Source organism: Pezoporus flaviventris, unplaced genomic scaffold, assembly GCF_033815535.1.
Source record: "Pezoporus flaviventris isolate CSIRO_AGI_PZ_B2104156 unplaced genomic scaffold, CSIRO_AGI_Pfla_v1 ptg000721l, whole genome shotgun sequence".
NCBI classification, from domain to species: domain Eukaryota; kingdom Metazoa; phylum Chordata; class Aves; order Psittaciformes; family Psittacidae; genus Pezoporus; species Pezoporus flaviventris.
Window position 1 is genome coordinate 55,091 of NW_026893266.1, and position 25,720 is coordinate 80,810.

Consider the following 25,720-nt stretch of genomic DNA (forward strand, 5'->3'; position numbering starts at 1 on the left):
GGCGGGAATGCGGCGGGACAATGGGTGCTGTGTGAGGACCCCCCCCCCCCCCCGGGACACTCTGCCCCCACCTCGCCCAGCCCCAGACTAAATGTCCCCTTTGAGCACCGGGCTGCGCGGCTCCCCCTTGCCCTCCGCCGCCCCGGCTGCTCTGCGCCCATTGGACCGAGCCCGGGGCTCCACCGGCACCACTCGGTGCTGCTCCGCTCTTAAGCCTCGTCCCCGGTGCTCCGGGACCTTTGGGTGCGGCGCCCCCCGCGGTGACTGCAGCCACGATGTCGCAGGGCACCGGGGACCTCGTCCTGCTCCTCGCCGCGCTCCTCTGGGCACCGGGTAAGCTGCAGCCCCGCGGCGCTGGTGCCGATGTCCTGGCCCCACATCCTGGAGGAGGGGGGAGTTGTGGGTACCCAAATGTCTTTGGGTTTGGGGCTGGCGCTGGTCGTGGTGATGCTCTGGAATCATCGTGGGGATGCCAGCCCCAGCCCCAGCCCCACTAGGGCACATCCATGGGGATGCTGCGGTGGCACAAAGAGCTGCTGGCCCCCACCAAAAGCCCTTCTGGGTCGTAGCTGCATGGGGACACCGATGACGAGCACCAAGGTCCCCCCATGGAGCTGATTGTGCCCCCCCTCACCCCACCAGGGCCATCCCCGACGTTGTCCATCCACGTGTACACGCAGCGGGAAGTGTACGGCACCGTCGGCTCCCACGTCACCCTCTCCTGCAGCTTCTGGTCATCCGAGTGGATCTCCGACGACATCTCCATCACTTGGCACTTCCAAGCTGAGGGCTCCCGCGACAGCACCTCCGTAAGCACCCGCTGGGTGGCCCTGGGGTGCTGTGGCCCCCGGCGCCCCCGGTGACGCCGATGTCCGTGTGCGTGTCCCCTTCCACCCGTAGATATTCCACTACGCCAAAGGCCAACCCTACATCGATGACGTGGGCACCTTCAAGGAGCGCATGGAATGGGTGGGCAACCCCTACCGCAAGGACGGCTCCATCGTGATCCACAACCTGGACTACACCGACAACGGCACCTTCACCTGCGACGTTAAGAACCCTCCGGACATCGTGGGCAAGTCCTCCCAGGTCACGCTCTACGTCTTTGAGAAAGGTACGGAGCCGCAATTCCCGTTCCCAAACATCCCTGTTCCCATCCCGGAGCCGCAATTCCCGTTCCCAAACATCCCTGTTCCCATCCCGGAGCCGCTATTCCCGTTCCCAAACATCCCTGTTCCCATCCCGGAGCCGCAATTCCCGTTCCCAAACATCCCTGTTCCCATCCCGGAGCCGCTAACGGGGACTCCCCGCAGTACCCACCCGCTACGGCGTGGTGCTGGGCTCCATCATCGGCGGGGCCCTGCTGCTGGTGGCCGTGGTGGTGGCCATCGTCTACATCCTCCGGGCCTGCTGGCTGCGGCGCCAGGCGACGCTGCAGCGCCGGCTGAGGTGAGCGCCAGCACCAAACCAGAGTGAACCTCCCCAAACCGGTGCTGCCGGTGGGAACGGGGGGGGGGGAATGGATTTGCCTTTTCCAAGCTCCTTTTTGCCTTTTTCTCCCCAATTTTAGTGCCATGGAGAAGGGGAAGCTGCAAAGATCGGCCAAGGATGCTTCCAAGCGGAGCCGGCAGGTGGGTAGTGAGGGGTTGAGGGGTGAAATGGCTTTGCTGGAGGGGATGTGATGCTCTCTCCTCTGTTTTGGTGACACTGGGGGGGGGGGGGGGGGGTTAGGATGTCACCAACACCTCCCCATTGCCACAGGCACCGGTGCTTTACGCCATGCTGGACCACAGCCGCAGCACCAAGGCAGCGAGCGAGAAGAAAGCCAAAGGAGCTCCGGGAGAGTCCCGCAAGGATAAGAAATAGCGGTTAGCGGGCAGGGAAGGTACAGCGGGGCCGGGCACCGGGGCCCCCCGGCCCCCCAAAGTCATCATGACCATCGAGATGGAGCTGCGGGGGGAGGAGGCTGAGGCCGCCCGCCCTGCACCCACCGTCCGCTCCCCCAGCAAGGGCAGCCTCAAGAACGCCCTCATGAGCATCATCAAGCCCAATGCGGGGACCTGATGCCCCAGCAGGACGTGGGGAACCACACCACACCCCCACACCCCCCCCCCGCTCCGGAAGCGGCGGGGACCCGGCGGGGAGCGGGGTGTGCTCCTCGCCCCGGTCCCCCCCTCCGGGTCCCCCCCACCATGGTCGGTACCTTCCTCTGCGCAGCCGCTGCCCTGCCCAGCCCCGGGCACTGATGGGGCTCTCTTCTATTTGGAGACACAACCAATGAGTTTTGGGGTCGTTTCCCCCAGCCCGGGGTGCCCCGGGCCCTCCCTCCCCAGGGACCTGCGGGGTCCCCATGGGCCCGGTTCACCCCAACACCATCTCCCCCCCCCAAACCCCATCCCCGGGAGGGTTTTTTTTGCCCTTTTCTGGCCGTTTTCTCGTCTCTTCCCCACGACCGAACCCAAATGACGTCGTGGGGGGCCCCCGCCGCGTCCCCTCCGCCCCCCATTAACCCTCCGTGTCCCCCCGTAACCCCCAGCCCCGCGTCGGCCGGAGCCTCGTGGAGGAGGAGAGGCTGCGGCCGGTGCCCATCACCCTGGCGCCAGGCTCCCCGATGTGGTTTTGTACCCCCCCCATCCGTGTGTGTGTGTGTGTGTGTGTGTCCCATCCCCGTAGTGCCATTAATAAAACTCACACCTCCAGGACCCGGTGTCCATCCGTCCATCCCTGTCCCCCCCCACCGTGTGTCTGTGGCAGGGGGGGGTGACAGGGACACACACAGTGGCTGAGCATCACATAGAAACCCACCATAGAACGGTGGCACCCCACTGCCTCCCCCCCCCATTCCCCCTGTTGTCCCCGAAGCCACCCTTGGGGCCACTTTCCCCCTCATTAGACGCTAATTAAAGCTCCCTCCAATTAACACAGGTCGGGGGGGGGTGACTGTCCCCATCCCCGTAGTGCCCGTGCCCAATGCCCCCCCCCGGGGGCTATAATTGCCTTTTCCCTAATAAGTCTGCGGAGCCCAACCCTGGGACGTCCCCTGGGTCCCGGCGCTGTTTTTCTTCCCAAGAAGCTATTCCCGGTCACCGGCACCGCTTGGACCAGCCTCAGTGCTCGGGAGCCCCCCCCCGAAGCGCTGGTTTAGCCCCCCCAAAAGCGTTGTTCCCTTGTTATGAGCCGGGATCTGCTGCTCCAGGGATGCCGGAGCTGGGAATCGCTGCTTGGTCCTTGCCGAGGAAGAGAGGGGGTAAAAGGAGGGGGTAGGAAGAAGGGAGGGAAGGGGGGAGCAGCAGCAGCATCTTTAATCACCGCAGCGCTGGGAAATGAGGCCACGGCTCCAGGGGCTGAGGAATGAAGCGGAATTTCATGGGATAAGCCCCGAATGAGGGGGTGCTGGAGATGCGGGCGGGATGAGCCGTTCCCAAAGTGCCATAGCCTCATATCCCTGCTCCCCTCCTGCCCCAGCAGGGACCCACGGGGGACGGGGGGTCCGGCCCCACACACCAAGCGCCACTCGCGCTCCTCTTCCTCCCGGTTTATTCCTTCACATCCTTCCCCGGGGTGGGGACGGTGACAACGACAGGAACGGGGCGGGGGGGCTCCCCGTTTCCCGAGGCCGCTGCCCTCACTCAGGGGGACACCGCTGCGTGTGCCCCCCCCCCCTTCCTTGTCCCCAGCACCCACAGGGACACGGAGGCTCCCCCCCGGGATAAGACTTCCACGCTGCCCCTCGCACCAGGGGCCACCTCCGCTCAGGGGGACCCGCCTGTGTCGTGTCCCCCCCCCCAGCATCACCCCGTGGGTAAGGAAGGGCTGAGGCCCCCCCTTTCCGGCCCCGCTGGGGTCGGGCGGACGGGGCAGGAGCCGGTGCCCGCTGCGGGTTGGGGGGTCCCGGGGGCCGCTCAGGGCCCCGATTCCTTCTTCTGCTTCTGGAAGCGGCGGAATTTTCCCTGGATGGCGAGCGCGGCTCTCTCCGTCTCCGGCGCGCTCAGGTCGATGTCGATCTCCTCCTCCTCCTCCTCCTCCTCCACCTTCTCGGGGTCACCGGCTTTGGCTGGACATAAAACAGGGGCACCCCCAGACTCACCCATTGAATACCGCCCCCCCCAGAGGCAGGGAGCACCCCGCTAAGGGACAGGGGAAGGGCGAAGCAGGTCCCCAACCCTCCCAATGCGTCCCCCCCCCGCCTCGGGTCTGGGTCACCGGGTGCCCCCTCCCGTTCATACCGGGGAGGGGGGGGGGGGTCCTCACCTTCCTCCTGCCCGCCGGGAGCCTCCGCCGCTGAGGGGGACTCATTGGGGCTGCGCTGCGGAGAGAACGGGGTGCCCGGGGATGACGCGGGGCTCCCGGTAGCAAACCCGCACCGGGGGGCATTTACCGGGACCCCTCCCCGGTTGCAGCATCCCCCCCCCCCCCCCCCTCCATCCTCAGGGGGCAGCTCCTGGCCCGGTTCTTTGTTCAATACGAAGGGAAAGGGGAGGAAAAGCCCCGGGGCCGGTGCCCACCTCGCTCATGGCCGCTCCGGTGCCGCCGCTCCCGGTGTGCGGAGCCCCGCGCCCGCCGCTGTCTTTATAGGGGGCTTGTCTGAGTGACGGCTGCGGCAGCCAATGGGGAGCGGGAGCGGGGCTGGGGGCGGGACAAGCCCTTCCGCGTGTCTCACCCCCCCCCCCCCCCCCCGTGCCTCGACGCCCCGCGGGGACACGGGGGGACAGGGACAGGGAGGGGACAAAGGGGGACAGGGGGGGTATGGGGGGGACAAGGGGGACCCAGAGGGGACTGGGGGAAAAGGGGAATATGGGGGGACCCAGGGGAAAAGGGGAGGAGCAGAAGGAAAACAGGGGGACAAGGGGGCACTGGGGGGGAAAGGGAGGAGATGGGAGGACCTAGGGAAAAGGAGGGACTGGGGGGATCGGGGGGGGGGACAAAGGGGAACCAGGGGGACCAAGGGGACCGGGGGGGATAGATGGGGTACTCAGGGCACAGGAGGGAGGCAGGGGGATGCGCAGGACAGTGGGGGGACCCCAGGGGGACAAGAGGGGACTGGGAGAACCTGGGGGGAACAGGGGTGATGGAGGCAACGGGGGGGGACGACCCCAGCCATTGTCACCCCCTCTGCACCCTGCTGCCCGTGCCCGCCTGTCCCCGCTCCCGCCCTGCCCGGCCCCGTCCCCCGCCCCGTGCTCCTGTCCCCGCCTGCCGCAGCCCCAAGTTCAAGGTTCAAACTCCACCGGGCTCCGGTGTCATCAGGGCCGAGCCCGTGGCTGCGCCGTGACAGGCACCGGGAGGGGGGGGGGGGGGCACCGGCTCCGCTGCCAACCCCGGCCGCGGTCACCGGTGCCCCGGCCATGTCCGTGTCGAGCCCATCGGAGCCCGAGAGCAGCCCCTGCTCAGTGCTGGGGCCCCGCAGCGCTGATGCGGAGCCCGCCGAGGAGAAGATCTGCGCCGTGTGCGGGGACCGCGCCACCGGGTACCACTTCCACGTCATGACCTGCGAGGGCTGCAAAGGGTTCTTCAGGTGGGAAGGGCAGGGATGGGACAGGGGAGGGGGACAGCGGGAGGTGGGATGGACGAGATGGGATGAAACGGGATGGGACAGAAGAGGGGGACAAGCTGGATTGAAACGGGACGGGATGGGACGAGATGGGATGATATTGAAAAGGATGCAATGAGATGGACAAGAAGAGGAGGAGAAGATGGAATGGGATGAGGTGGGACAGGATGGGTTGGGACAGAAGAGCAGGACAAGATCAGATGAAATGGGATGGGATAGGATGGAGCAAAGGGAGAAGATGGGATGGGACGGACAAGATGGACGGAAATGGAATAGGACAGAAGAGGGGGACAAAATAGACTGAAGTGGGACAGGGTGGTTCAAAATGGGATGAGACAGGGTAGGATGGAGCAGAGGGACGAGATGGGATGGGATGAACAGGATGAATTGAAATGGGAGGGACAGGGTGGGATGGGACAGACAGGGTGGACTGAAACGGGACAGGATGGGATGGGACAGAAGAGGCCAAGACGGGACCTGAGAGACTGAAACGGGGCAGGACAAAGGGACATGGCAGGATGGAACAAACCCCATGGGCACAAGGTGGGGTGGCCTCTGCCCCTCCACATTGGGGTCCCCCAGTGACAGTCCCCCGTACCCCCCCAAGGCGCTCCATCAACAAGGGGGTCCAGTTCACGTGCCCCTTCTCCCAGAGCTGCCCCATCACCAAAGCCAAGCGCCGGCAGTGCCAGGCCTGCCGCCTGCAGAAGTGCCTCGACGTGGGCATGCGGAAGGACAGTGAGTACGGGGACACCGGATGGGGGGGATGAGGAAGGGTGTCCCCCCCCCTTCCAAAGAGCGGGGCCAAGCGGCTGCCGCCCTGACGGCGGTGCCGGTGGCAGTGATCATGTCGGAGGAGGCTCTGCGGCGGCGCCGGGCGCTGCGGCGGCAGCGGCGCTTGGCGCTGGCGGCACCGGGACCGGGGGGGCTGTCGGCGGAGCAGCAGGAGCTCATCGCGCTCCTCATCGCCGCGCACCAGCAAACCTTCGACTCCAGCTTCTCCCAGTTCACGGACTACCGGGTGAGTGGGGACGGGGACACCGCCTGTGTGCATGTGTGTGTGTGTCCCGTCCCCCCCCTTTTCCTCGTCGTGGTGGTGCTGACACCCCCCCCCTCTCCCCAAGCCCGCTGTTCGCCTCTACATCCCCAGCCCGCAGAGCCCCCCCGAGCCCGGTGGCGGCGGCTCCGCGGTGTGGCCCGAGCGCCTGGACGAGGATGTGCTGCCCGATGTGTTCTCGATGCTGCCCCACTTCGCCGACCTCAGCACCTTCATGATCCAGCAGGTCATCAACTTCGCCAAGGAGATCCCGGCCTTCAGGTGCCCGCGAGAGGATGGAAAAGGGATGGGGACCCCCCCCCCCACCAAGGGACCCTTCCCTGAGCTACCTCTTGTGTCCCTATTCCCCCCCCCACCCCCGGCAGGAGTTTGCCCATCGATGACCAGATCTCGCTGCTGAAAGGAGCCACGCTGGAGATCTGCCAGATCCAGTTCAACACCGTCTTCAACGCCGAGACCAACGCCTGGGAGTGCGGGCAGCACTGCTACACCATCCAGGACGGTGCCTTGGGTGAGGACACGGAGGGGGGAACTGGTGACACAGACCCCGGTAGGTACCAGCCCCGTCACCCTGTGCCCCCCCCCCTCCCCACAGCCGGGTTCCAGCAGATTTACCTGGAGCCGCTGCTCAAGTTCCACATCAGCCTCAAGAAGCTGGGGCTGCACGAGGCCGAGTACGTCCTGCTCCAGGCCATGCTGCTCTTCTCACCCGGTGAGCACCAAGGGGGGGGGACGAGGGGAACGGGGCCACGTCCCCTTGGTGCCACCCCTCACATCCCCCCCCCCCCAACTCCTGCACCCCCAGACCACGCCAGCATCACCCAGCACGACTCCATCGACCAGTTCCAGGAGAAGGTGGCGCTGACCCTCAAGAGCTACATCGACCACCAGCACCCCATGCCCGAGGGCAGGTACAGCCCCAGTGCTTCACATCCCCCCTTATCCATCCCACCTACCCCATACCCTACACACCCCCCCGTCCCCATCCCAGGTTTCTCTACGCAAAGCTGCTGCTGCTGCTGACGGAGCTGCAGACGCTGAAGGTGGAGAACACGCGGCAGATCCTGCACATCCAGGACCTGTCCTCCATGACGCCGCTGCTCTCCGAGATCATCAGCTAAACCCACCCGGCATTCCCGGTGCTCCCACCACAGCTCCCCAAGCAGAGTAAAGCTCCTTTATTTTTCCAGGCTCCGCGTGTGCCCAGAGCCAAGGGAGGGACCCCCCCCCAGGCCCCGAGCAGCGGCCGCTCCTCACCCCCAAGCTGCCACCGGGCACCGTCCATCCCCGTGTCCCCACGTCACCGGAGACCGGCTCCCCCGGGCTCCACGGGCTCCCCCGGCCCGGCCCGGTCCCGGTCCGGCCCCGGTCAGCGGCTCCCTGCAGGGCAGGTGCCGCTCTTCAGCCCACGATGACGCTGAAGCCGCAGTGGAAACGGTTCTTCCAGTGGTTGAGGAAGGCGCCCAGAGCCAGGGTGACGGGCAGGGGGGGCAGCTTCTTCTCCAGCACCCCCCCGACGCTCCAGTTACTGTCCACGAGCCCTGTGATGGCGTTGGGGGCACACGGTGAGCACCGGGACGGTGCTGGGGCCGCCAGGGCCGGCGCAGCTCCGGGCTCACCTCTGAAGACCATGTTGGCTTGGGGCAGGTTGAGCTGGTAGCCAAAGGCAAAGGTGGTTTCCTGCAGCCGTGTGTTGGCCTCCAGCTCCACCCCGACCTGTACCTGGGGATGGGGGACATGGAACCGTGAATCCCAAGGGCTGGGCACACACGGGGAGGGGGACGTGGGGATGAGGCCATCACCTGCTCGTTGGCGCGGTGGTAGTAGCTGGCATGGGCTCCGCCGTAGCCCACGTTCAGCGTCGCGACCCACTTCTGAGCTGGAAGAGAAGCCAAGAGGAGGGCGAAGGGAGCCGGGGGGGTCCCCATGTCCCCGTCCCCCCCCCCGACCCATCCCTGTTCCCCCCCTTTCCATCACCGTCCCCATGCCCCACGTGCCCCCGTACCCGTGTATTTCCCCGCCAGCGTGAGGATGGCTCCTTCCTCGCCCGGCCGCCGGTGATAAACCATCTCCCCCCCCAGCACCAGGCGTGGGGTGATGCTCTGCAGGAAATGGGCCACCAGGATCACTGTGGGGACACACAAAAGCCCTCAGTGCGTGGCCACCCCCTCTTTGTCCCGCTGCCACACTTTGGGGGGGGGGGGGTGTGGTCCCGGTGCTCACCGGAGCCGCCGAGCAGGTCGGGGTTACCCAGCGTGAGGGTGGCGGTGCAGTCGTCGCCCCGGTACTCGCCGTCGAACTGCCACGTCACGAACTTGGCCTGGTGGGTCTGGAAAGGGGGGGAAACGGGGGACACCGAGGGTCCCATCACCGCGCTGGGGATGGGGACAGGAACATCCCCCCCCCAACCCCACGGTGGTCCCTGCATGGAGTCACCTGGAAGACGGCTTTGGTGCGGATGCGCTCGGCGATGAGGTGCAGCACTTGGGCGTTGAGGCTGCCGGCGCTGTCCATGTCCCCAACCAGCGTGGGGAAAGCCTGGGGACAAGGGGAAGGGGGTGACAAAGGGGGGTGACAGGGAGCGGACCCCCACCCACCCCCTGCCGGGCCTCACCTCGGTGGGGCTGAGCTGCCGGTCACCCACGAAGGTGGCGTTGAAGCGGTAACCGGAGGGTCCCAACGTGCTCATGTGAATGGTGTGGGTCACCTGTGGGGAGGGAACCTCAGCGGGGGGACATAGACACGGGGGGGAACTGGACACAGGGGGACAAGGACATGGGGGGACACAGGGGGACATGGACACGGGGAGACACGGACATGGGGGAACAGGGACATGGGGGGGACACGGGGGGACATGGACACGGGGAGACAGGGACATGGGGGGACACAGGGGGACAGGGACACGGGGGGGACACGAGGGGACACGGGGAGACAGGGACACGGACATGGGGGGACATGGACACAGGGGGACATGGAGGGACAGGGACATGGCGGGGACAGGGATATGGGGGACCACGGACACGGGGGGACATGGGGGGACATGGACACGGGGAGACACAGAGATGGGGGGACACAGGGGGACAGGGACATGGGGGGGACATGGACACAGAGGGACACGGAGTGACAGGGACACGGGGGGGGGACAGGGACATGGGGGGGGACATGGACACAGGGGGACAGGGATATGGGGGACCACGGACACAGGGGGACATGGGGGGACAGGGACACGGAGGGACGTGGACACGGGGAGACACAGACATGGGGGGACACAGGGGGACAGGGACATGGGGGGGGACACGGACAAAGGGGGACATGGAGGAACAGGGATAAGGGGGGGACAGGGACAAGGGGGGGGCATGGACACAGGGGGACATGGGGGAGGACACGGACGGGACACGGACACAGGGGGACATGAGGGGGACACGGGGGGGACCTGGACACAGGGAGACACAGACATGGAGGGGGACAGGGACATGAGGGGGACATGGACACAGGGGGACATGGAGGGACAGGGACATGGGGGGGGACATGGACACAGGGGGACAGGGATATGGGGGACCACGGCCACGGGGCGACATGGGGGGACAGGGACACAGGGGGGGGACAGGGACATAGGGGGGTACATGGACACAGGGGGACATGGGGGGGGACACGGGGGGGACCTGGACACAGGGAGACACAGACATGGGGGGACACAGGGGGACAGGGACATGGGGGGGACACGGACATAGGGGGACATGGGGGGGACACGGACATAGGGGGACATGGGGGGGGACAGGGACAAGGGGGGGACGGGGACACAGGGGGAACACGGACACGGGGGGGACACACACGGCCCCCCTCTTCCCCCCGGGGCTCCCCCCCCTGACCTGGAAGTGGCTGCTCAGGGTCTTGGTGACCAAAAGCTTCACCCCCTCCATCTGCTGCGGGAACACCTCTGCGGAGCGCGGGCCGGGGTGAGCGGGGCCCGGAGCCGCACCGGAGCCTTCCCCCCGGTGCCCCCCGCCGCACCTTTGCACTGCCGGTGCAGTTCATCGAAGCTCCCGGGGCTCCCGAGCGGCTCCCCCCGGCGCGGGGCGCGGGGGGCGGCGGGGCCCAGCACGTTGCCCATGGCCGGGTCCCGGAGCTAAACCCGCCCGGTCCCGGTTCCGGTTCCAGCCACGGCCCGGGCCCCACCGGGCGCCGCCATCGCGGGCACCGCCGCCGCCACCGGAAGCGGCTTCTGGAGGCCGCGCCCGCTCGAAGCCGCCGCCGCCATGTTGGGTGCGGGCAGCGCTCGCTGCTCATTGGCTGAGCCGCAGGGGCGGGGCCGCTCCTTTGCTGTGTTCCCCCCCGGAACTCAGGACCCGCGCAGGGAGGTTCCGGGGGTGCCGCGTTCCGGCTCCTCCCGTGTGTGTGTCCCCCCCATCGCATCCCTGTGCCCGCTCAGGGGTACCCCCTTTATCGCCCTCTCCCTGCATCCCTGGACCCCCTCTTGTCCTATTCCCTCCCCACATCCCCTCACGCTCCTGCCTGTGTCCCAATTCCCCTTTATTCCCCTTTCATCCCCTGTTATCCCCCTATGTCCCCCCAAACCCCACCCGCCCCCATCTCCTCTGCCCCATGTCCCCCCCCCCCCCATGTCATTCCCTCTCCATGGCCCCGGTGCCCCCCCCTCAGGGAACCCCCCCCCCGTGTCCCCGGGGGCACAGGGAGGTCCCGGTGCCGCCCCCCCGCCCTTTGCCCGCGTGTCCCCGATCAGCCCGGGGCTGACCCCGGGGTCCGTGTGTCCCCCCCCCGGGACCCCCCCCCCTCGCTCCGCGTCACCGTCACGTTGGAGGCCGAGGGTCAGTGATAAGGGCGGGCACCGACCTTCGCCCAGCGGTCACAAAGGGGGCGCAGGTCCCATGGGTGCCCCCCCCCCAGCTGGGACCCTGGTGTGGGGCAGCAGAGGGGGGAGGGGGGGGGCATGGGGCGATTCTGGGGGTCCCAGTGCCCAGCGTGCCATGGGGAGCCCCCCAGCCCAAAGCCTGGATCACTGGCACCCAGCATCCGTGTCCTGCTTGCGCCATGGGGATATGGGGACACGGGGATGGGATGTGGGGACACGGGGATGGGATGTGGGGACACGGGGTTGGGATGTGGGGACACGGGGTTGGGATGTGGGGACACGGGGATGGGACACGGGGATGGGACACGGGGACATAGGGACAGGACACGAGGTGTGGGGCCACCCTGGCGAGGCCAAGAAGGGGCGGCCCCCACACGACCCTTACCCCCATGGTGTTTACCCAGGCCCGGCCCCCCCGGCCGGGGGGCGGGAGCTGATCCCGAGGGATAAAAAGAGCCCCCGAGAGGCCCCCCATAGCCCTGAGTCCTGCCCAGGTGAGGGGCACCGGCGCTGGGCAGGACGGGGCTGGATGGGGGGGGGGGTCAGGACGAGGAAGGGCTGGAGCCACGGGGTTGGAATGGGATAGGGATGGAGCTGTGGGGCTGGAAAGGGGCAGGATGGTGCCAGTGGAGCTGCGGGGCTGGGCTGAGGCTGTGGGGTCGGATGGGACAGGAATGGGGCCGTGGGGCAGGGATGGGGCGCGAGCAGACCCTGGGGCTGTAGGGCCACCGGGGACCCCAGCCCCATGGAGCAGCCCCATGGTGACACCGCCCCGTGCCCTGCGCCCCAGCCCAGCGAGATGAAGGCGGTGACGGGCGCGGTGCTGCTGCTGCTGCTGGTGCTGGGTCCCGTCCAAGCTGCGCTGTCCCGGAGGGAGGCCCCGGCCGAGGGCGCTCCCGAGGTCCCGGCCGAGGACTTCTTCAGCCGCCACCTCCAGAGCTTCTCGGACTTCATGACCAAGGACCTGCCCCAGAGGCTGCAGGTGGAGGAGATGCGGAGCCAGGCAGAGTACGGAAGAGATGGGGGGCACGGGGGCTGCAGCCCCATCCCCGGTCCCTTCCCCATCCCCGGTCCCTTCCCCGTCCCCGCTCCCATTGCCCGTTCCCACTCCCGTCCCCGTCCCCGCTCCCGTCCCCATCCCCGCTCCCGCTCCCATTGCCCGTCCCCGTCCCCGCTCCCGTCCCCATCCCCGCTCCCGTCCCCATCCCCGCTCCCGTCCCCATCCCCGCTCCCGCTCCCATTGCCCGTCCCCATCCCCGTTCCCGTCCCCATCCCCGTTCCCGTCCCCATCCCCGTTCCCGTCCCCATCCCCGTTCCCGTCCCCATCCCCGTTCCCGTCCCCATCCCCGTTCCCGTCCCCATCCCCGTTCCCGTCCCCATCCCCGTTCCCGTCCCCATCCCCGTTCCCGTTCCCGTCCCCATCCCCATCCCCTTTTCCCTCCCCAGGGCGTACCTGGACCGGGCCAACAAGCAGCTGACGCCGCTGGCCCAGGAGCTGCGGAGCAACGTCCTGGGGCTCTTCTCCTCCCTCCTGGACCTGGGCAAGAGCAAGGAGCAGCCCTGAGCCCCCCCCGCCGCCCTCCCCACGGCGGCCCCCGGGCCCCACTGCTGCCCCCCCCCCCCCCAATAAACCCCTTGAGTTGCTGCTGTGACCCCTGAGCTGTGGGGATGGGAATTAGGGGAGGTGGGAATGGGAGGACAGGAATTAGGGGAATAGAACTGGGGGGATGGGAATGGGAGGATGGGAATTGTGGACACAGGAATTAGGGGATAGGGACTCGGGGAAGGGAATGGAGGGATGGGAATTAGGGGGATGGGAATTGGGGGACATGGGAATTGGAGGGGACAGGGATGGAGAAATAGGAATTGAGGGATAAGAATTAGGGGAGATGGGAATGAAGGGATAGGAACTGGAGGGATGGGAATGGGAGGACAGGAATTGGGGGGATGGGAACTGGGGGACATAGGAGTTGGAGGGATGGGAATTGGGGCATGGGAATGGGGGATGGATTTGGGGGGATGGGAAATAGGAGGGCAGGAATTAGGGGAATAGAATGGGGGATGGGAATTAGGGGCATGGGAATTGGGGGGATAGAAGTAGGGGGATGGGAATTAGGGGACATGGGAATTGGGGGGGACAGGAATTGGAGCGGATGGGGATGGAGAAATAGGAATTCGGGGAGATGGGAATGGAGGAGTGGGAATTGGAGGGATCGGAATGGGAGGACAGGAATTGGGGGGATGGGAATTGGGGGACATGGGAATTGGAGGGATGGGAATGGATTTGGGGGGGCAGGAATTAGGGGAATAGAATTGGGGAAAGGGAATGGAAGGATGTGAATTATGGGGATGGGAATAGGGGGATCAGGAATTGGGGGGGGATGGGAATGGAGGGATAGGAATTGAGGGATGGGAACGGGAGGACAGAAACCGGGGAGATGGGAATTGGGGGATGGGAATTAGGGGAATAGAATTGGGGGGATGGGAATTAGGGACACGTGAATTGCGGGAGATGGGGATGGGAGAATGGGAATTGGGGACACAGGAATTAGGGGACAGAAATTGGGGGAAGGGAACGGAGGGATGGGAATTACGGGGAGGGGAATGGGGAGGATGGGAATGGAGGGAATAGAATTAGGGGGATGAGAAATGGGGGACATGGGAATTGGGGGGGACAGGAATTGATGGGGATGGGAATGGAGGGATAGGAATTAGGGAAGGTGGGAACGGAGGGGTGGGAATGCAGGGACGGGAATGGGGGGATTGATTTGGGGGGATGGGAACAAGGCCACGGGACTGGGGGCACACGGGGGCACCCCCAGGCCGGGAGGAGGCGGCCGAGCCCAGCCCCGCCAGCACTAAAGATGGAGGCGCCGCGGGAGCGTCACGCCCCGCCCATGCCCGTAGTAAAGATGGCGGCACCAGCCACACGCACCGCCGGCGCGTCACTCCCTTAACCAAGATGGCGGCGCGGCCTCCGGCGTCACTTCCGCCCCCATCCAAGATGGCGGTGTTCCGGCGCGGCCATGGCGGACGAGGCGGCGCGGCGCGCCGTGGCGGAGCTGCCGCTGCTGCGGACGGCGGCGGGGCCGCGGGACCGCGATGGGTGGGCGCCGCGCCTGAAGGAGGAGTACCGGGCGCTCATACAGGTGCTAGGGCCGGGCCCGTCCCGGTCCGCTTCCTCCCTTGTTCCGTTCCCCCCCCGGTCCGGTTCCTCCCATGTCCGGTTCCCCCCAGGTCCGTGTTTCCCCTCCGCTCCGATCCCCTCCTCGGTTCCGGTTCCCCCCCCCGGTCCGTGTCGCCCCTCGAGTCCGGTTCCCTTCGCTCCGGTTCGGTCCGGTCTCCCCCCCCCTCCGTGTCCGGTTCCCCCTCGATTCACGTCGCTCCCGGTCGTGTTCCCCCCCCCCAACCAGTACGTGGAGAACAACAAACGCGCCGATAACGACTGGTTCCGCCTGGAGTCCAACGCCGAGGGCACCCGGTGGGTGACGGGGACTGTGACCGGGGGGGGGGTCCGGGTGGGGGGGTCCCGGTGATTGAGCCCCCCCACCCCGGTGCGTTACAGCTGGTTCGGGAGGTGCTGGTACATCCACGAGCTGCTCAAGTACGAGTTCGCCATCGAGTTTGATGTGAGCATGGATGGAGGCGGGGGGACAGGGAAGTGGGGGGGGGGAGGGAGTCCGGGGGTGCTGACCCCCCCCCTCCCCTCCCGGTGTCACCCCTCCACCCCCCCCAGATCCCGGTTACGTACCCCAACACCGCCCCTGAGATCGCCATCCCGGAGCTGGATGGGAAGACAGCCAAGATGTACAGGTTGGAAGGGGGGGAGCCCATAGCAAAGGGGGGGTCCCCCCGGGGTTTGTCCCTGCGGTGCTGACCCCCTCTATCCCCCCCTAGGGGTGGCAAAATCTGCCTCAGCGACCACTTCAAGCCCCTCTGGGCTCGGAACGTCCCCAAGTTCGGTTTGGCTCATCTGATGGCCCTGGGGGTGAGTTGGGGTGGGGGGGGGAATTGTGGGGATACTCGGTTTGGAAGGGGGGGGGGTGTCCCTATGGCTGCTCACCCTCTGTCCCCTCAGCTCGGGCCCTGGCTGGCGGTGGAGATCCCGGACCTCGTGGCCAAAGGGATCATCCAGCACAAGGAGAAGTGACCAAGGGGGGGGATTGGGGGGTGCAGCCCCCCTGTTTCCCCCCCCCCCATCCCATCCTCCCTCTCCCCGCTGCTGCCACCCCCTGTTTGCCCCCCAATAAACTCTTCCACCCCGGCATTGCCGTTCCTTGGTGCGACCGTACAATAACACAGTCCTGGAGGGCACTGTCCCTTTAAGAAGAGCGGCTCGGCGGCCCCTTTAAGAGCGGGGGGGGTGGGTGTATGTGTAGACGCCGCTGCGTTTCCATGACGACACAGGCGGAGGTGTTGGGGGGCGTGGTCTGGCGGCCGCGGCGCATGCGCAGTGCGTGCAGCGAGGCCGCCGGGGGCGGGGCCTTGGGGAGGGAGGAACAAAGATGGCGGCGGGGGCTGCGGGAGTTGTTGCCATGGCGGCCCGCGGGAGGTGCGGCGGGGTTGGGGGGTGCCGGGGCCTCCGGTACCGGGGAGAAAGGGGGGGGGGGGAGGTGACCGGTATCCGGTGGGCGCAATGGGGGGTGGGGGACCGGAGGCCGGCGAGCGGCCCCCGCGCGGCCCCGCCTGGCAACGGCGGGGTTGTGGCTGCTACCGGGGCCGAGCCCCCCCCTCCTCCTCTCCGGTGCTCTGCGGTGGGGGTCGGGAGGGAGCCTCCGTGACTCAACACCGGCTCCGGTCGCGGTTCCTTCCCCCCCCCCCCCTCCAAAGGACCGACCGCGTCTCTCCTTGTGCCGCAGGGCCCCCGCCGACGGGACCCTCCGCCCGGCCGCTGCCCGCGGGGGGCTGTGAGCGGGGAAGGCGGCGGCGGCGGTGGCAGAGGTGGGTCCGGTGTCGTGTCCCGTGTCCCCCCCCCCGGTTCTCTTCCTCCCATCCCCGGTGCCCGCCGGGCCCCCCCCCCCCCCCCTCGCCTCGGCATCCCCCCCATTGCTGTCCCCGCAGGGCTCCTCTCTCCACCATGCCCCAGGCCTCGGAGCACCGCGGCGGCCGCGCCCGGGACCCCGCCGTTGTCACCTCGCAGCCCAAAGCCGCCGCCGCCTCCTCCTCCTCCTCTTCCTCCTCCTCCAAGCTGCCGAGCGGGCACCGGGCGCTGAGCCAGGAGCGCCGCGCCGCTGCCATGGCCTCCGCCAACGGCCTCTCCCCGGCGCCCAAGCTCCGGCTCCTGCCGCCGCGGCCGGGGCCTCTGGACGAGCGCAGCAAGAAGCTGGAGCTGGAGCGCGGCCGGGCCTCGAAGCGCGGGGACGCGGCACGCGGCGCCATGTGCCGGCGCGGCCCGATGAAGGCCGACCACGGGGTGCGGGTCCCCGGCTCCCCGCAGGCTGTACCGGGCAGCGCTTCCTTCTCCTTGCCCAGCGGAGCCGAGCGCCGGAGGAGCAACTTGGCCCGCTCCAAATCCATCAGCATCGGCGACCTGAGCCAAGGCGGCGGCGTTGGCGGCGGCGGCGGCCGCGCCGAGGACGTGGCGGCGGTGCTGAGCCGGCTGGTGCTGAGGGACTGCGGGCACCAGCTGAGCGCCGGCGCGCTGGCGCTGCGCAGGAGCTCGTCGCTGCGCAGGGTCAATGTGGCCCCGGGGCTGGACGGCAAGCCCGGGGTGCCCCTGCTCTCCGTGCGGCCCGAGGGCTGCCCCCGGACTCGCGCTGTGCCCGACCCCACGTACCCCATCCCGGTGCTCGGCAGCCCCGCGTTGGGCAGAACCCCTTTGCCGGCCCGGCCTGAGGAGAAGGCAGCAGTAAGAGCATCAGGATTTGTCCCCTTCATCCCCACCGGGGCTTCACCTCACCTCACCTCTCCCCGCTCCGCTCCTCCTTGGCTGCCATCCCCATTCCCAGAGCAGCCGTGGGCAATCCATGGGGATTAAAGCCCTGAAATCCCACGGGATTGGGGTGCCCATCCCTGGGGCCGCTTCGCCCCCTGCCGCCGGTGGGTGTTTGTCCCCGCTCCGGTGCCCGGTGCCCCCGCTGTGGCTCAGGCACTAATTAATCCCCCCTGAGCTGCGGCCCAGAATAGCCAGGGGAAATCGGATCAGGAGCGGTTGGGAGGCAGCGGGGACCCGGTGGAGCCGGTGCCGGGGCCATGCCGGGGCTGGCGGTGCTGCCGCTGCCGTGGCCGAAGCCCCGTGGCCGCGCCGCTGCCGTGGCCGAATCCGTGGCTCAGGCGGCGGTCATGGGGCTGCTCCTCGTCACCGGAGAGGTGCCAGGGCCGGGGGGGCGGGTGGCTGTGGTGGTGGTGTCGGGGGGTGACAGTGAGGTGACGGTGCTCACCATGTCCCGTTGTGTCCCCACAGCCCCATCACACGCTGCTGCTGGGCTCCGGCCACGTCGGCCTCCGGAACCTGGGTAACACGGTAAGTGCCACCCATGCCGGTGGGCCCCCGTTGTGGTGAGGCAACGAGGGGTGTCCCCAGCCCCGCGGGGGTCCCCTTGGCGTGGCAGGGGCCGTGGCACCATCGCTGTCCCCGCAGTGCTTCATGAACGCGGTGCTGCAGTGCCTGAGCAGCACCAAACCCCTGCGGGACTATTGCCTGCGCCGGGACTTCCAGCAGGAGCAGCCCCGCGGCCCCCAGGAGCTCACTGAAGGTGGGATGGGACCCCCCCCCCTCCTTCACCCCAAACCCCCTTCTTTAGACACTGACCCCCCTTTCCCCGCAGCCTTCGCCGATGTCATCGCCGCGCTCTGGCATCCGGATGCGGCCGAAGCCGTCAACCCCGGGCGCTTCAAGGCCGTCTTCCAGAAGTACGTCCCCTCCTTCACCGGGTACAGGTGAGGTTTCACCCCCCCCCCAAGGCATCCCCAGCTCCATGAGGGGGTGTGGGGTTGCGATGGCTCCGTGTTCCCCCCCCCCTGCAGCCAACAGGATGCGCAGGAGTTCCTCAAGTTCTTCATGGACCGGCTCCACGTGGAGATCAACCGCAAAGGCCGCCGCACCCCCAGTATCCTCTCGGACACGCGGCGCCCGCCCACGCTGGAGGACCCCGAGGGGCTGAGGTGAGGGAGGGGGGACACACACACACATAGAGACACACACAAAGGATGGGGGTCCTGGGGGTGCCCCCCACCCCGGCCGCAGCCGGAGCTCCCATCTCTCGCCCCACAGCGACGACGAACGCGCCAACGTGATGTGGAAGCGGTACCTGGAGAGGGAGGACAGCAAGATCGTGGGTGAGCGCTGCCGGGGTCCTCCTGCACCCCAAAGCACCCCTCGGGGGGCCCCCTCTGACATCCCCCCCATCCCATCCCATCTCCTCACCCCCAGACCTCTTTGTGGGACAACTGAAGAGCTGCCTCAAGTGCCAGGCGTGCGGTTACCGCTCCACCACCTTCGAGGTCTTCTGTGATCTCTCCCTGCCCATCCCAAAGGTAGGGATGGGGCTGACCCCCCCCCCCTCGTTTTGTCACCCCCAGACCCCCCTTTTTCCCTTCCAGGCTCCTCTTTATTCCCCACCTTTCCCCATCCAGAAAAGCTTTGCCGGGGGCCGGGTCTCGCTCCACGACTGCTTCAGCCTCTTCACCAAGGAGGAAGAGCTCGACTCGGAGAACGCCCCGGTGAGAACCTGGGGCTCAGGGGGGGGGTGTCCACCCTCGTCACCCCATCCCGGTGCCCCCCGTGCCCCCCTCACCGGTGCGGTGCCACCCGCAGGTCTGTGACAAGTGCCGGCAGCGGACACGGAGCACCAAGAAGTTGACGATCCAGCGCTTCCCTCGCATCCTGGTGCTCCGTATCCTTTGCCATGGGGAGGTTGAGGGGGTGGGGGGAGTCCCGGTGATGCCACGTTTCCCCTTGACCCCCCCACCCCACCCCTCCCAGACCTGAACCGGTTCTCCACCACCCGCTACTCCATCAAGAAATGCTCCGTCTTCGTGGACTTCCCCCTGCAGCAGCTCAACCTGCGGGAGTTCGCCAGCGAGAAGGCGGGTGAGGACCCGGGGGGGGGACACACACTGAGGTGCCAAGGTGGGGGGGGCACACACACACTGAGCTCAGCCTCCCCCCCCTCACAGGCACCCCCATCTACACCCTCTACGCCCTCTGCAACCACTCGGGCAGTGTTCACTACGGACACTACACGGCGCTGTGCCGGGACCCGGCCGGCTGGCGCGTCTACAACGACTCCCGGTAGGTGCCACCGTGGCCGTGTCCCCCTCCTTGTGTCCACATCACCCTAGATCCCCCCCCCCCCCCCAACCCCTTAATTCACCCCCAATTCCCTCTCAAGGGCCCTTGATCTCCCTAAATCTGCCTCCCACAACCCCCCAATGTACCCCAAGTCCCTTTTAACCCCTTCCCTGGGCTACATCCTCTTCTCTGTATCCCTGAAGCCCCTCATATCTCTGCCCCCTCCCCTCGGCCATGTCCCTGCCCCTCTCCCCACATCAATGCCCCCATTTCCCTTCCCTCTGTCCCCATCTCCTGCCCCATGTCCGTAACCTTGTGCCCATGTCCCCTCTTCCCATGTTTGTGCCCCCGTTCCCAATCCGTGTCCCCTTTTCCATGTCCTTGTCCCTGTCCCCCCCCACCCCAACCCCTTAATTCACCCCCAATTCCCTCTCAAGGGCCCTTGATCTCCCTAAATCTGCCTCCCACCACCCCCCAATGTACCCCAAGTCCCTTTTAACCCCTTCCCTGGGCTACATCCTCTTCTCTGTATCCCTGAAGCCCCCCCCATGTCCATGCCCCTCTCCCCACATCAATGCCCCCGTTTCCCTTCCCTCTGTCCCCATCTCCTGCCCCATGTCCGTAACCTTGTGCCCATGTCCCCTCTTCCCATGTTTGTGCCCCCGTTCCCAATCCGTGTCCCCTTTTCCATGTCCTTGTCCCTGTCCCCCCCCACCCCAACCCCTTAATTCACCCCCAATTCCCTCTCCAGGGCCCTTGACCTCCCTAAATCTGCCTCCCACCACCCCCCAATGTCCCCCAAGTCCCTCTTAACCCCTTCCCTGGGCCACATCCCCTTCTCTGTATCCCTGAACCCCCCCCCATGTCCATGCCCCTCTCCCCACATCAATGCCCCCGTTTCCCTTCCCTCTGTCCCCATCTCCTGCCCCATGTCCGTAACCTTGTGCCCATGTCCCCTCTTCCCATATTTGTGCCCCCGTTCCCGATCCATGTCCCCCTTTTCCACGTCCCTATCCCCCCACCCCATACCCCTGACCCCCCCCCCGGTTGCTGACGGTGCCCCCGCAGGGTCTCGCCCATCAGCGAGAACCAGGTCCCGTCCAGCGAGGGCTACGTCCTCTTCTACGAGCTGGAGGAGCCGCTCGGCCGCCGGCCTTGACCCCCACCCACTTCTGGAGCACCCAAAGTGGGGGCTGCCCCCCCCCCCCCCAAGGACCCCGCTGGGGAAGGGGGGGAGGGGAGGCCCAGCCCCCCCTGGGATTTTGTCAATAAATTTATTAAGAAAAACACCCAAAAAGCCGCAGTTTGGGGGGAGGGGGCGTGGCCGGGCCATGGAAAGGGGCGGGGCTAGCGGTGGAGGGGCGTGGTTGGGGGGAAGGGGCGTGGCTTGCCGCCGTTCTGTCGCCCTCCTGTCCGTCAGGCGCCGGCGTCGCGCTATTGGTTCTCCGCGTCTTTAACCCCGCCCTTTACCAAGGCAGGGGGCGTGGCCTGCTGCTGGAGGCTGATTGGGTGGTGCGGCAAGGAGGCGAGGTTTGCCGCCGCTTAGCTCCGCCCCTCCCGCTGCGCCGCATCGTGCCATTGGCTCAGCGCGCCCTTAGTCCCGCCCTTTGCCCTTAGCAGGAGAGGGGGCGGAGCCTGCCCCTCCCTGGCGGCGCGGGGCGGGGCGCGGCGGCGGCTCCGGTGGCGGGGCCGGTCCGGGGCCTCCATGGCACCGAGCGTGGCCGTGGTGGGGGGCGGCATCAGCGGCCTGGCCGCCTGCTACCACCTGACCCGCGGCCCGCACCCGCCCAAGGTGAGCGTGGGGTGACCGGGGGGGGGGCCCGGTGTTACCGGTGCGGTCCCGGTGTGACCGGTTGCGGTCCCGGTGTGAACGGTGCGGTCCCGGTGTGACCGGTTGCGGTCCCGGTGTGAACGGTTGGGGTCCCGGTGTGAACGGTGCAGTCCCGGTGTTACCGGGTGCGGTCCCGGTGTGACCAGTTGGAGTCCCGGTGTTACCGGTTGGAGTCCCGGTGTTACCGGTTGCGGTCCCGGTGTGACCGGTTGGGGTCCCGGTGTGACCGGTTGCGGTCCCGGTGTTACCGGTGCGGTTCCGGTGTTACCGGTGCGGTCCCGGTGTTACCGGGTGCGGTCCCGGTGTGAACGGTTGCGGTCCCGGTGTTACCGCGGTGTCCGCAGGTGCTGCTGCTGGAGGCCAGCGCTCGCCTCGGGGGGTGGCTGCAGAGCACCCGCGCTGCCGACGGGGCCGTGTTCGAGCATGGCCCGAGGGGGATCCGGCCCGGGGGGACGGCGGGAGCCGACACCCTGCACATGGTAACGGGGAACGGGGAGACCCAGGGTGGGTGCTGGGGTCCCTGGGTCTATAGTGGGGGGGTTCTCGGGTGGGTTTCGGGGACCCTCGGTGGGTGATGGGGTCTGGGGGATGGTCCCGGCTGGGTGCTGGGCCCCTTGGTTTGTGATGGGGTCCAGGAGCGGGGGGTCCCCGTGTGGCATCCGGGGTGCCCCGGGGCAGGTCCGTGTCCGTCGTCCGTCCGTCCCCCCCCCATCCCCGCAGGTCTCGGAGCTCGGCCTTGCCGGTGCGGTCCTGCCCGTGCCCGGGGACCACCCGGCCTCCCGGAACCGCTTCCTCTACGTGGCCGGGGCCCTGCACAAGCTGCCCTCGGGGCTGGGGTAGGTGCCTGCTGCTTCCCCCCTTGCGGTGCCACCGCGGTGCCGCGGCCCTGACCCCCCCACCCCTCCCACGCCGTCCGCAGGGCGCTGCTGCGGCCGGTGCCGCCGTTCTCACGGGCGCTGCTCTGGAGCGGGCTCCGGGACCTCCTGGCGCCGGCCGGGACGGAGCCGGACGAGAGCATCCACGCGTTCGCTCGCCGCCGTTTCGGCCGGGAGGTGCGTGCGTGCCCGCCCCGGGGCGATAGCGGTTATCGCGACAGGGCAGGCGCGGGCGGGGGCCCCCCGGCCTCACGGCAACGTGCGCCCGCAGGTGGCGGACATCGCGGTGGACAGCGTGTGCCGGGGGGTGTTCGCCGGGGACTGCCGGGCGCTGAGCGTCCGCTCCTGCTTCCCGCTGCTCTTCCAGGCCGAGCGGAGCCGCCGCTCGGTGCTGCTGGGGCTGGCGCTGGGCTCCGCTGAGCGCGGCGGGGGGGACACGCACGGCAGCGGAGCCGAGTCGGGGTTGAGCCGGCGGGCGCGGGCCGAGCGCTGGAGCCAGTGGTCGCTGCGGGGAGGGATGGAGACGCTGCCCGAGGCGCTGGCGGAGTTCCTGCGGGAGCGCGGCGTGGAGCTGCGGTGCCACCAGCGCCTGCGACGCCTGAGCCGCCGCCACGATGGCCGCTGGGAGGTGCGGACCTGGGGGGGGCATCACCGCATTCCTGTATCCCTGGGGCCATGTCCTGCATCACTGCATCCCTGTGTGCCCATCCCTGCATCCTCATCCGTGTTCCCCATCACCGTGTCCCTGAGTACCCATCACCACGTCCCCCATCACTGTGTCTTCCATCACGACCCTCCTGTGTCCTCATCCCTGCATCCCCATCCGTGTCCCCCATCACTGCATCCCCGAGTACCCATCACCACGTCCCCCATCCCTGTGTCCCCATCCCTGCATCCCCATCCGTGTCCCCCATCACTGCATCCCCGAGTATCCATCACCACGTCCCCCATCCCTGTGTCCCCATCCGTGTCTCCCATCACTGCATCCCCGAGTATCCATCACCACGTCCCCCATCCCTGTGTCCCCATCCCTGCATCCCCATCCGTGTCCCCCATCACTACATCCCCGAGTACCCGTAACTACATCCCTGTGTCCCCATCCCTGCATCCCCATCCGTGTCCCCCATCACTGCATCCCCGAGTACCCATCACCACATCCCTGTGTCCCCATCCCTGCATCCCCATCCGTGGCCCTCATCACCACATCCCTGAGTACCCATCCCCACATCCCCCATCACTGTGTCTTCCATCACCACCCCCCTGTGTCCTCATCCCTGCTTCCTCATCTGTGTCCCCTATCACCACATCCCCCATCACTGTGTCTCCCATCACCACATCCCTGTGTCCCCATCCCTGCATCCCTGAGTACCCATCACCACATCCCCCATCACTGTGTCTCCCATCACCACATCCCTGTGTCCCCATCTGTGTCCCCCATCACTGCATCCGTGAGTACCTGTCACCACCTCCCTGTGTCACCATCCCTGCTTCCTCATCTGTGTCCTCCATCACCACCTCCCCTGTCACTGTGTCTCATCACCACATCCCTGTGTCCCCATCCCTGTGTCCCATCACTGCATCCCTGAGTACCCATCACCACATCCCCCATCACTGTCTTTCATCACCACATCCCTGTGTCCCCATCACCGCATCCCTGTGTACCCATCACCATGTCCCCCATCACTGTGCCCCCCATTCCTGTCTCCCGTCACCACAACCCTGTCCCCATGTCCCCCCAACCTCGTGGCCCTGCATCCCCATCCCCATGTCTTCATTTCTCCTATCACCACGTTCCCCCATCACCACATCCCTGTGTCCCCATCCCTGCATCCTCATCCGTGTCCCCCGTCACTGCATCCCTGAGTACCCATTACCACAGCCCCCATCACTGCATTCCTGTGTCTCCCATCACCATATCCCTGTCTCCATGTCCCCCATCCCCATGTCTTCGTTTTTCCTATCACCACGTTCCCCCATCACCAAATCACTGTGTCCCCATCCCTGCATCCTCATCCGTGTCCCCCGTCACTGCATCCCTGAGTACCCATTACCACATCCCCCATCACTGCATTCCTGTGCCTCCCATCACCATATCCCTGTCTCCATGTCCCCCATCACCGCCGTCCCCCATCACCATCCTCCTTGCCCACAGCTCACCCTGGCCGATGGCACCGTCACAGCCGACCACGTTGTCAGCGCCGTCCCGGCTGCAGGTGGATGTCGGCTGCCGGTGCTGCCACCTCCGGATGCCACCGGGATGGGGAGGGGGCACCTTTACCTGCGGCCCCATCCTCACTCATGTCCCCCCCCTATCCCCAGCGCTGGCTGAGGCACTGCCGGCCGAGGCCGCGGCGCTGGCGCAGGAGCTGCGGCGCATCCCGGCGGTGTCGGTGGCTGTGGTGAACCTGCAGTACGAGGGCGTCGCGCTGCCCGTCACGGTGAGAGCAGCAGCACCCAAGGGTGACCCCGGGGGTGTTGCCAGCACCCAGGGGTGACCCCAGCCCACTCCTGCCCAGGGTTTCGGGCACTTGGTGCCCTCCTCAGAGGATGGCTCCCTCCTGGGCATCGTCTACGACTCGGTGGCCTTCCCTGAACACAACGGCGCGGCCACGGCCTCGCTGCGGCTCACGGTGAGCACCGGGGCCGGGATTGGGCTGTACCCTGCTACCAATCCCTGGAAACACTCACGGTGCCAATAGGTGATGCTGGGAGGCGCCTGGTTCGAGCAGAGCTTCGGGGACCCGGCCACGGCCGCACCGGAGCTGCTGCTGCACCGGGCACAGGCGGCCGTGAGGGAGCAGCTGGGGCTGGAGCCGGCCCCGACCCGCTCCATCGTCAGGGTGCACCAGGTGGGTGCCAGCACCCATGGGTGGGGAGGCATAGGGGGGGTCCCATGGGACTCACTGACTGTTCCCCCCCCCGCCCAGGCCTGCATCCCACAGTACACACTGGGCCACTGGCAGCGCACAGGTAAGTGGGTGCTGAGGAGCTGGAGGCGGAAGGCACCCAATGCCCCCTCCCCTAGCACCCATCCTAACCCCACAGAGCGCATCGGCCGCTTCCTGGCCGAGCACCGGCTGCCCCTGAGCCTCATCGGAGCCTCCTACAGCGGCGTCTCCGTCAACGACTGCATCGCCAGCGCCAAGGCGGCCGTGGAGCGGCTGCTGGGGCCGCAGCCCTGAGCCCCCCCCAGCACCCACGGCCATAGGACAAAGTGTATTTTTTAATTGAAAAACCCTTATAAAGGTCCAGGGAGCAGCTCATAAATAGAATAAATAATGTGGGGCCGGGCCCCGGCCCCGG

General features: G+C 67.4%; 8 protein-coding genes across 9 annotated transcripts; 6 read left to right on the forward strand and 2 right to left on the reverse strand.

Annotated features, from left to right (window-relative positions):
* The first annotated feature begins 259 nt into the window (after nucleotides 1-259).
* On the forward strand, nucleotides 260-2,624 carry MPZ (myelin protein zero). The gene is made up of 6 exons (XM_061444170.1): nucleotides 260-333; nucleotides 643-809; nucleotides 901-1,114; nucleotides 1,314-1,449; nucleotides 1,571-1,631; nucleotides 1,762-2,624. The coding sequence occupies exons 1-6, from the start codon at nucleotides 276-278 to the stop codon at nucleotides 1,864-1,866; spliced, it is 741 nt and encodes a 246-aa protein (XP_061300154.1). The 5' UTR covers nucleotides 260-275; the 3' UTR covers nucleotides 1,867-2,624.
* Nucleotides 2,625-3,779: 1,155 nt separating this feature from the next.
* Nucleotides 3,780-4,643, reverse strand: PCP4L1 (Purkinje cell protein 4 like 1). Its single transcript, XM_061444186.1, has 3 exons — nucleotides 4,506-4,643; nucleotides 4,252-4,306; nucleotides 3,780-4,054 (listed from the first exon to the last, which is right to left on the reverse strand). The coding sequence occupies exons 1-3, from the start codon at nucleotides 4,512-4,514 to the stop codon at nucleotides 3,903-3,905; spliced, it is 216 nt and encodes a 71-aa protein (XP_061300170.1). The 5' UTR covers nucleotides 4,515-4,643; the 3' UTR covers nucleotides 3,780-3,902.
* A 663-nt stretch (nucleotides 4,644-5,306) lies between these two features.
* On the forward strand, nucleotides 5,307-7,800 carry NR1I3 (nuclear receptor subfamily 1 group I member 3). Its single transcript, XM_061444180.1, has 8 exons — nucleotides 5,307-5,515; nucleotides 6,159-6,289; nucleotides 6,394-6,572; nucleotides 6,676-6,869; nucleotides 6,974-7,119; nucleotides 7,204-7,320; nucleotides 7,414-7,519; nucleotides 7,600-7,800. The coding sequence occupies exons 1-8, from the start codon at nucleotides 5,346-5,348 to the stop codon at nucleotides 7,727-7,729; spliced, it is 1,173 nt and encodes a 390-aa protein (XP_061300164.1). The 5' UTR covers nucleotides 5,307-5,345; the 3' UTR covers nucleotides 7,730-7,800.
* A 152-nt stretch (nucleotides 7,801-7,952) lies between these two features.
* On the reverse strand, nucleotides 7,953-10,900 carry TOMM40L (translocase of outer mitochondrial membrane 40 like). Its single transcript, XM_061444181.1, has 9 exons — nucleotides 10,620-10,900; nucleotides 10,478-10,545; nucleotides 9,223-9,315; nucleotides 9,045-9,146; nucleotides 8,832-8,937; nucleotides 8,614-8,736; nucleotides 8,411-8,487; nucleotides 8,228-8,330; nucleotides 7,953-8,149 (listed from the first exon to the last, which is right to left on the reverse strand). Exons 1-9 carry the CDS (start codon nucleotides 10,717-10,719, stop codon nucleotides 8,010-8,012), a joined length of 912 nt encoding a protein of 303 aa, XP_061300165.1. The 5' UTR covers nucleotides 10,720-10,900; the 3' UTR covers nucleotides 7,953-8,009.
* Nucleotides 10,901-12,235: 1,335 nt separating this feature from the next.
* On the forward strand, nucleotides 12,236-13,122 carry LOC133264235 (apolipoprotein A-II-like). Its single transcript, XM_061444178.1, has 2 exons — nucleotides 12,236-12,486; nucleotides 12,925-13,122. The coding sequence occupies exons 1-2, from the start codon at nucleotides 12,278-12,280 to the stop codon at nucleotides 13,040-13,042; spliced, it is 327 nt and encodes a 108-aa protein (XP_061300162.1). The 5' UTR covers nucleotides 12,236-12,277; the 3' UTR covers nucleotides 13,043-13,122.
* Nucleotides 13,123-14,466: 1,344 nt separating this feature from the next.
* On the forward strand, nucleotides 14,467-15,694 carry UFC1 (ubiquitin-fold modifier conjugating enzyme 1). The gene is made up of 6 exons (XM_061444171.1): nucleotides 14,467-14,627; nucleotides 14,892-14,959; nucleotides 15,044-15,107; nucleotides 15,215-15,291; nucleotides 15,376-15,466; nucleotides 15,557-15,694. Exons 1-6 carry the CDS (start codon nucleotides 14,505-14,507, stop codon nucleotides 15,626-15,628), a joined length of 495 nt encoding a protein of 164 aa, XP_061300155.1. The 5' UTR covers nucleotides 14,467-14,504; the 3' UTR covers nucleotides 15,629-15,694.
* Nucleotides 15,695-15,858: 164 nt separating this feature from the next.
* USP21 (ubiquitin specific peptidase 21) lies at nucleotides 15,859-20,970 on the forward strand. The gene is made up of 15 exons (XM_061444172.1): nucleotides 15,859-16,030; nucleotides 16,338-16,419; nucleotides 16,540-17,326; nucleotides 17,882-17,941; nucleotides 18,059-18,173; nucleotides 18,246-18,357; nucleotides 18,445-18,582; nucleotides 18,692-18,756; nucleotides 18,851-18,954; nucleotides 19,054-19,140; nucleotides 19,235-19,313; nucleotides 19,403-19,510; nucleotides 19,597-19,711; nucleotides 20,780-20,869; nucleotides 20,958-20,970. Coding segments are annotated over exons 1-15 (2,100 nt in total). The 5' UTR covers nucleotides 15,859-15,873; the 3' UTR covers nucleotides 20,959-20,970.
* Nucleotides 20,971-21,376: 406 nt separating this feature from the next.
* On the forward strand, nucleotides 21,377-25,666 carry PPOX (protoporphyrinogen oxidase). 2 transcript variants are annotated; one of them, XR_009741614.1, is made up of 11 exons: nucleotides 21,377-21,503; nucleotides 21,887-22,021; nucleotides 22,263-22,378; nucleotides 22,462-22,594; nucleotides 22,689-23,045; nucleotides 24,570-24,630; nucleotides 24,737-24,855; nucleotides 24,934-25,047; nucleotides 25,130-25,266; nucleotides 25,345-25,387; nucleotides 25,463-25,557. XR_009741614.1 is itself a non-coding variant. In XM_061444193.1 (11 exons), the coding sequence occupies exons 1-11, from the start codon at nucleotides 21,417-21,419 to the stop codon at nucleotides 25,597-25,599; spliced, it is 1,452 nt and encodes a 483-aa protein (XP_061300177.1). In that variant the 5' UTR covers nucleotides 21,377-21,416; the 3' UTR covers nucleotides 25,600-25,666. The 2 variants fall into 2 exon arrangements, 1 of the variants encoding a protein (XP_061300177.1); XM_061444193.1 differs by having other exon boundaries at nucleotides 25,117-25,266; nucleotides 25,463-25,666.
* The last annotated feature ends 54 nt before the right edge of the window (nucleotides 25,667-25,720 follow it).

What these genes read in the sequence shown, in the direction of transcription:
- PPOX (XM_061444193.1), top strand. Translation starts at nt 21,417, where the DNA reads ATGGCACCGAGCGTGGCCGTGGTGGGGGGCGGCATCAGCGGCCTGGCC. An exon ending in CAGCGCCGTCCCGGCTGCAG is followed by an intron (nt 24,631 to 24,736) that starts GTGGATGTCGGC and finishes CCCTATCCCCAG; the next exon opens with CGCTGGCTGAGGCACTGCCG. An exon ending in GGGCCACTGGCAGCGCACAG is followed by an intron (nt 25,388 to 25,462) that starts GTAAGTGGGTGC and finishes CTAACCCCACAG; the next exon opens with AGCGCATCGGCCGCTTCCTG.
- NR1I3 (XM_061444180.1), top strand. Translation starts at nt 5,346, where the DNA reads ATGTCCGTGTCGAGCCCATCGGAGCCCGAGAGCAGCCCCTGCTCAGTG. An exon ending in GGCTGCAAAGGGTTCTTCAG is followed by an intron (nt 5,516 to 6,158) that starts GTGGGAAGGGCA and finishes TACCCCCCCAAG; the next exon opens with GCGCTCCATCAACAAGGGGG. An exon ending in CATCCAGGACGGTGCCTTGG is followed by an intron (nt 7,120 to 7,203) that starts GTGAGGACACGG and finishes CCCTCCCCACAG; the next exon opens with CCGGGTTCCAGCAGATTTAC.
- TOMM40L (XM_061444181.1), bottom strand. Translation starts at nt 10,719, where the DNA reads ATGGGCAACGTGCTGGGCCCCGCCGCCCCCCGCGCCCCGCGCCGGGGG. An exon ending in CCCTGAGCAGCCACTTCCAG is followed by an intron (nt 9,316 to 10,477) that starts GTCAGGGGGGGG and finishes CCCTCCCCACAG; the next exon opens with GTGACCCACACCATTCACAT. An exon ending in CGACCTGCTCGGCGGCTCCG is followed by an intron (nt 8,737 to 8,831) that starts GTGAGCACCGGG and finishes GTGTCCCCACAG; the next exon opens with TGATCCTGGTGGCCCATTTC.
- LOC133264235 (XM_061444178.1), top strand. Translation starts at nt 12,278, where the DNA reads ATGAAGGCGGTGACGGGCGCGGTGCTGCTGCTGCTGCTGGTGCTGGGT. An exon ending in GAGATGCGGAGCCAGGCAGA is followed by an intron (nt 12,487 to 12,924) that starts GTACGGAAGAGA and finishes TTCCCTCCCCAG; the next exon opens with GGCGTACCTGGACCGGGCCA.
- MPZ (XM_061444170.1), top strand. Translation starts at nt 276, where the DNA reads ATGTCGCAGGGCACCGGGGACCTCGTCCTGCTCCTCGCCGCGCTCCTC. An exon ending in CGCGCTCCTCTGGGCACCGG is followed by an intron (nt 334 to 642) that starts GTAAGCTGCAGC and finishes TCACCCCACCAG; the next exon opens with GGCCATCCCCGACGTTGTCC. An exon ending in CTTCCAAGCGGAGCCGGCAG is followed by an intron (nt 1,632 to 1,761) that starts GTGGGTAGTGAG and finishes CCATTGCCACAG; the next exon opens with GCACCGGTGCTTTACGCCAT.
- UFC1 (XM_061444171.1), top strand. Translation starts at nt 14,505, where the DNA reads ATGGCGGACGAGGCGGCGCGGCGCGCCGTGGCGGAGCTGCCGCTGCTG. An exon ending in AAGACAGCCAAGATGTACAG is followed by an intron (nt 15,292 to 15,375) that starts GTTGGAAGGGGG and finishes ATCCCCCCCTAG; the next exon opens with GGGTGGCAAAATCTGCCTCA. An exon ending in CTCATCTGATGGCCCTGGGG is followed by an intron (nt 15,467 to 15,556) that starts GTGAGTTGGGGT and finishes CTGTCCCCTCAG; the next exon opens with CTCGGGCCCTGGCTGGCGGT.
- USP21 (XM_061444172.1), top strand. Translation starts at nt 15,874, where the DNA reads ATGACGACACAGGCGGAGGTGTTGGGGGGCGTGGTCTGGCGGCCGCGG. An exon ending in TCCGGAACCTGGGTAACACG is followed by an intron (nt 17,942 to 18,058) that starts GTAAGTGCCACC and finishes CTGTCCCCGCAG; the next exon opens with TGCTTCATGAACGCGGTGCT. An exon ending in CCCCCAGGAGCTCACTGAAG is followed by an intron (nt 18,174 to 18,245) that starts GTGGGATGGGAC and finishes CTTTCCCCGCAG; the next exon opens with CCTTCGCCGATGTCATCGCC.
- PCP4L1 (XM_061444186.1), bottom strand. An exon ending in TCCCGGCGGGCAGGAGGAAG is followed by an intron (nt 4,055 to 4,251) that starts GTGAGGACCCCC and finishes TTTTATGTCCAG; the next exon opens with CCAAAGCCGGTGACCCCGAG.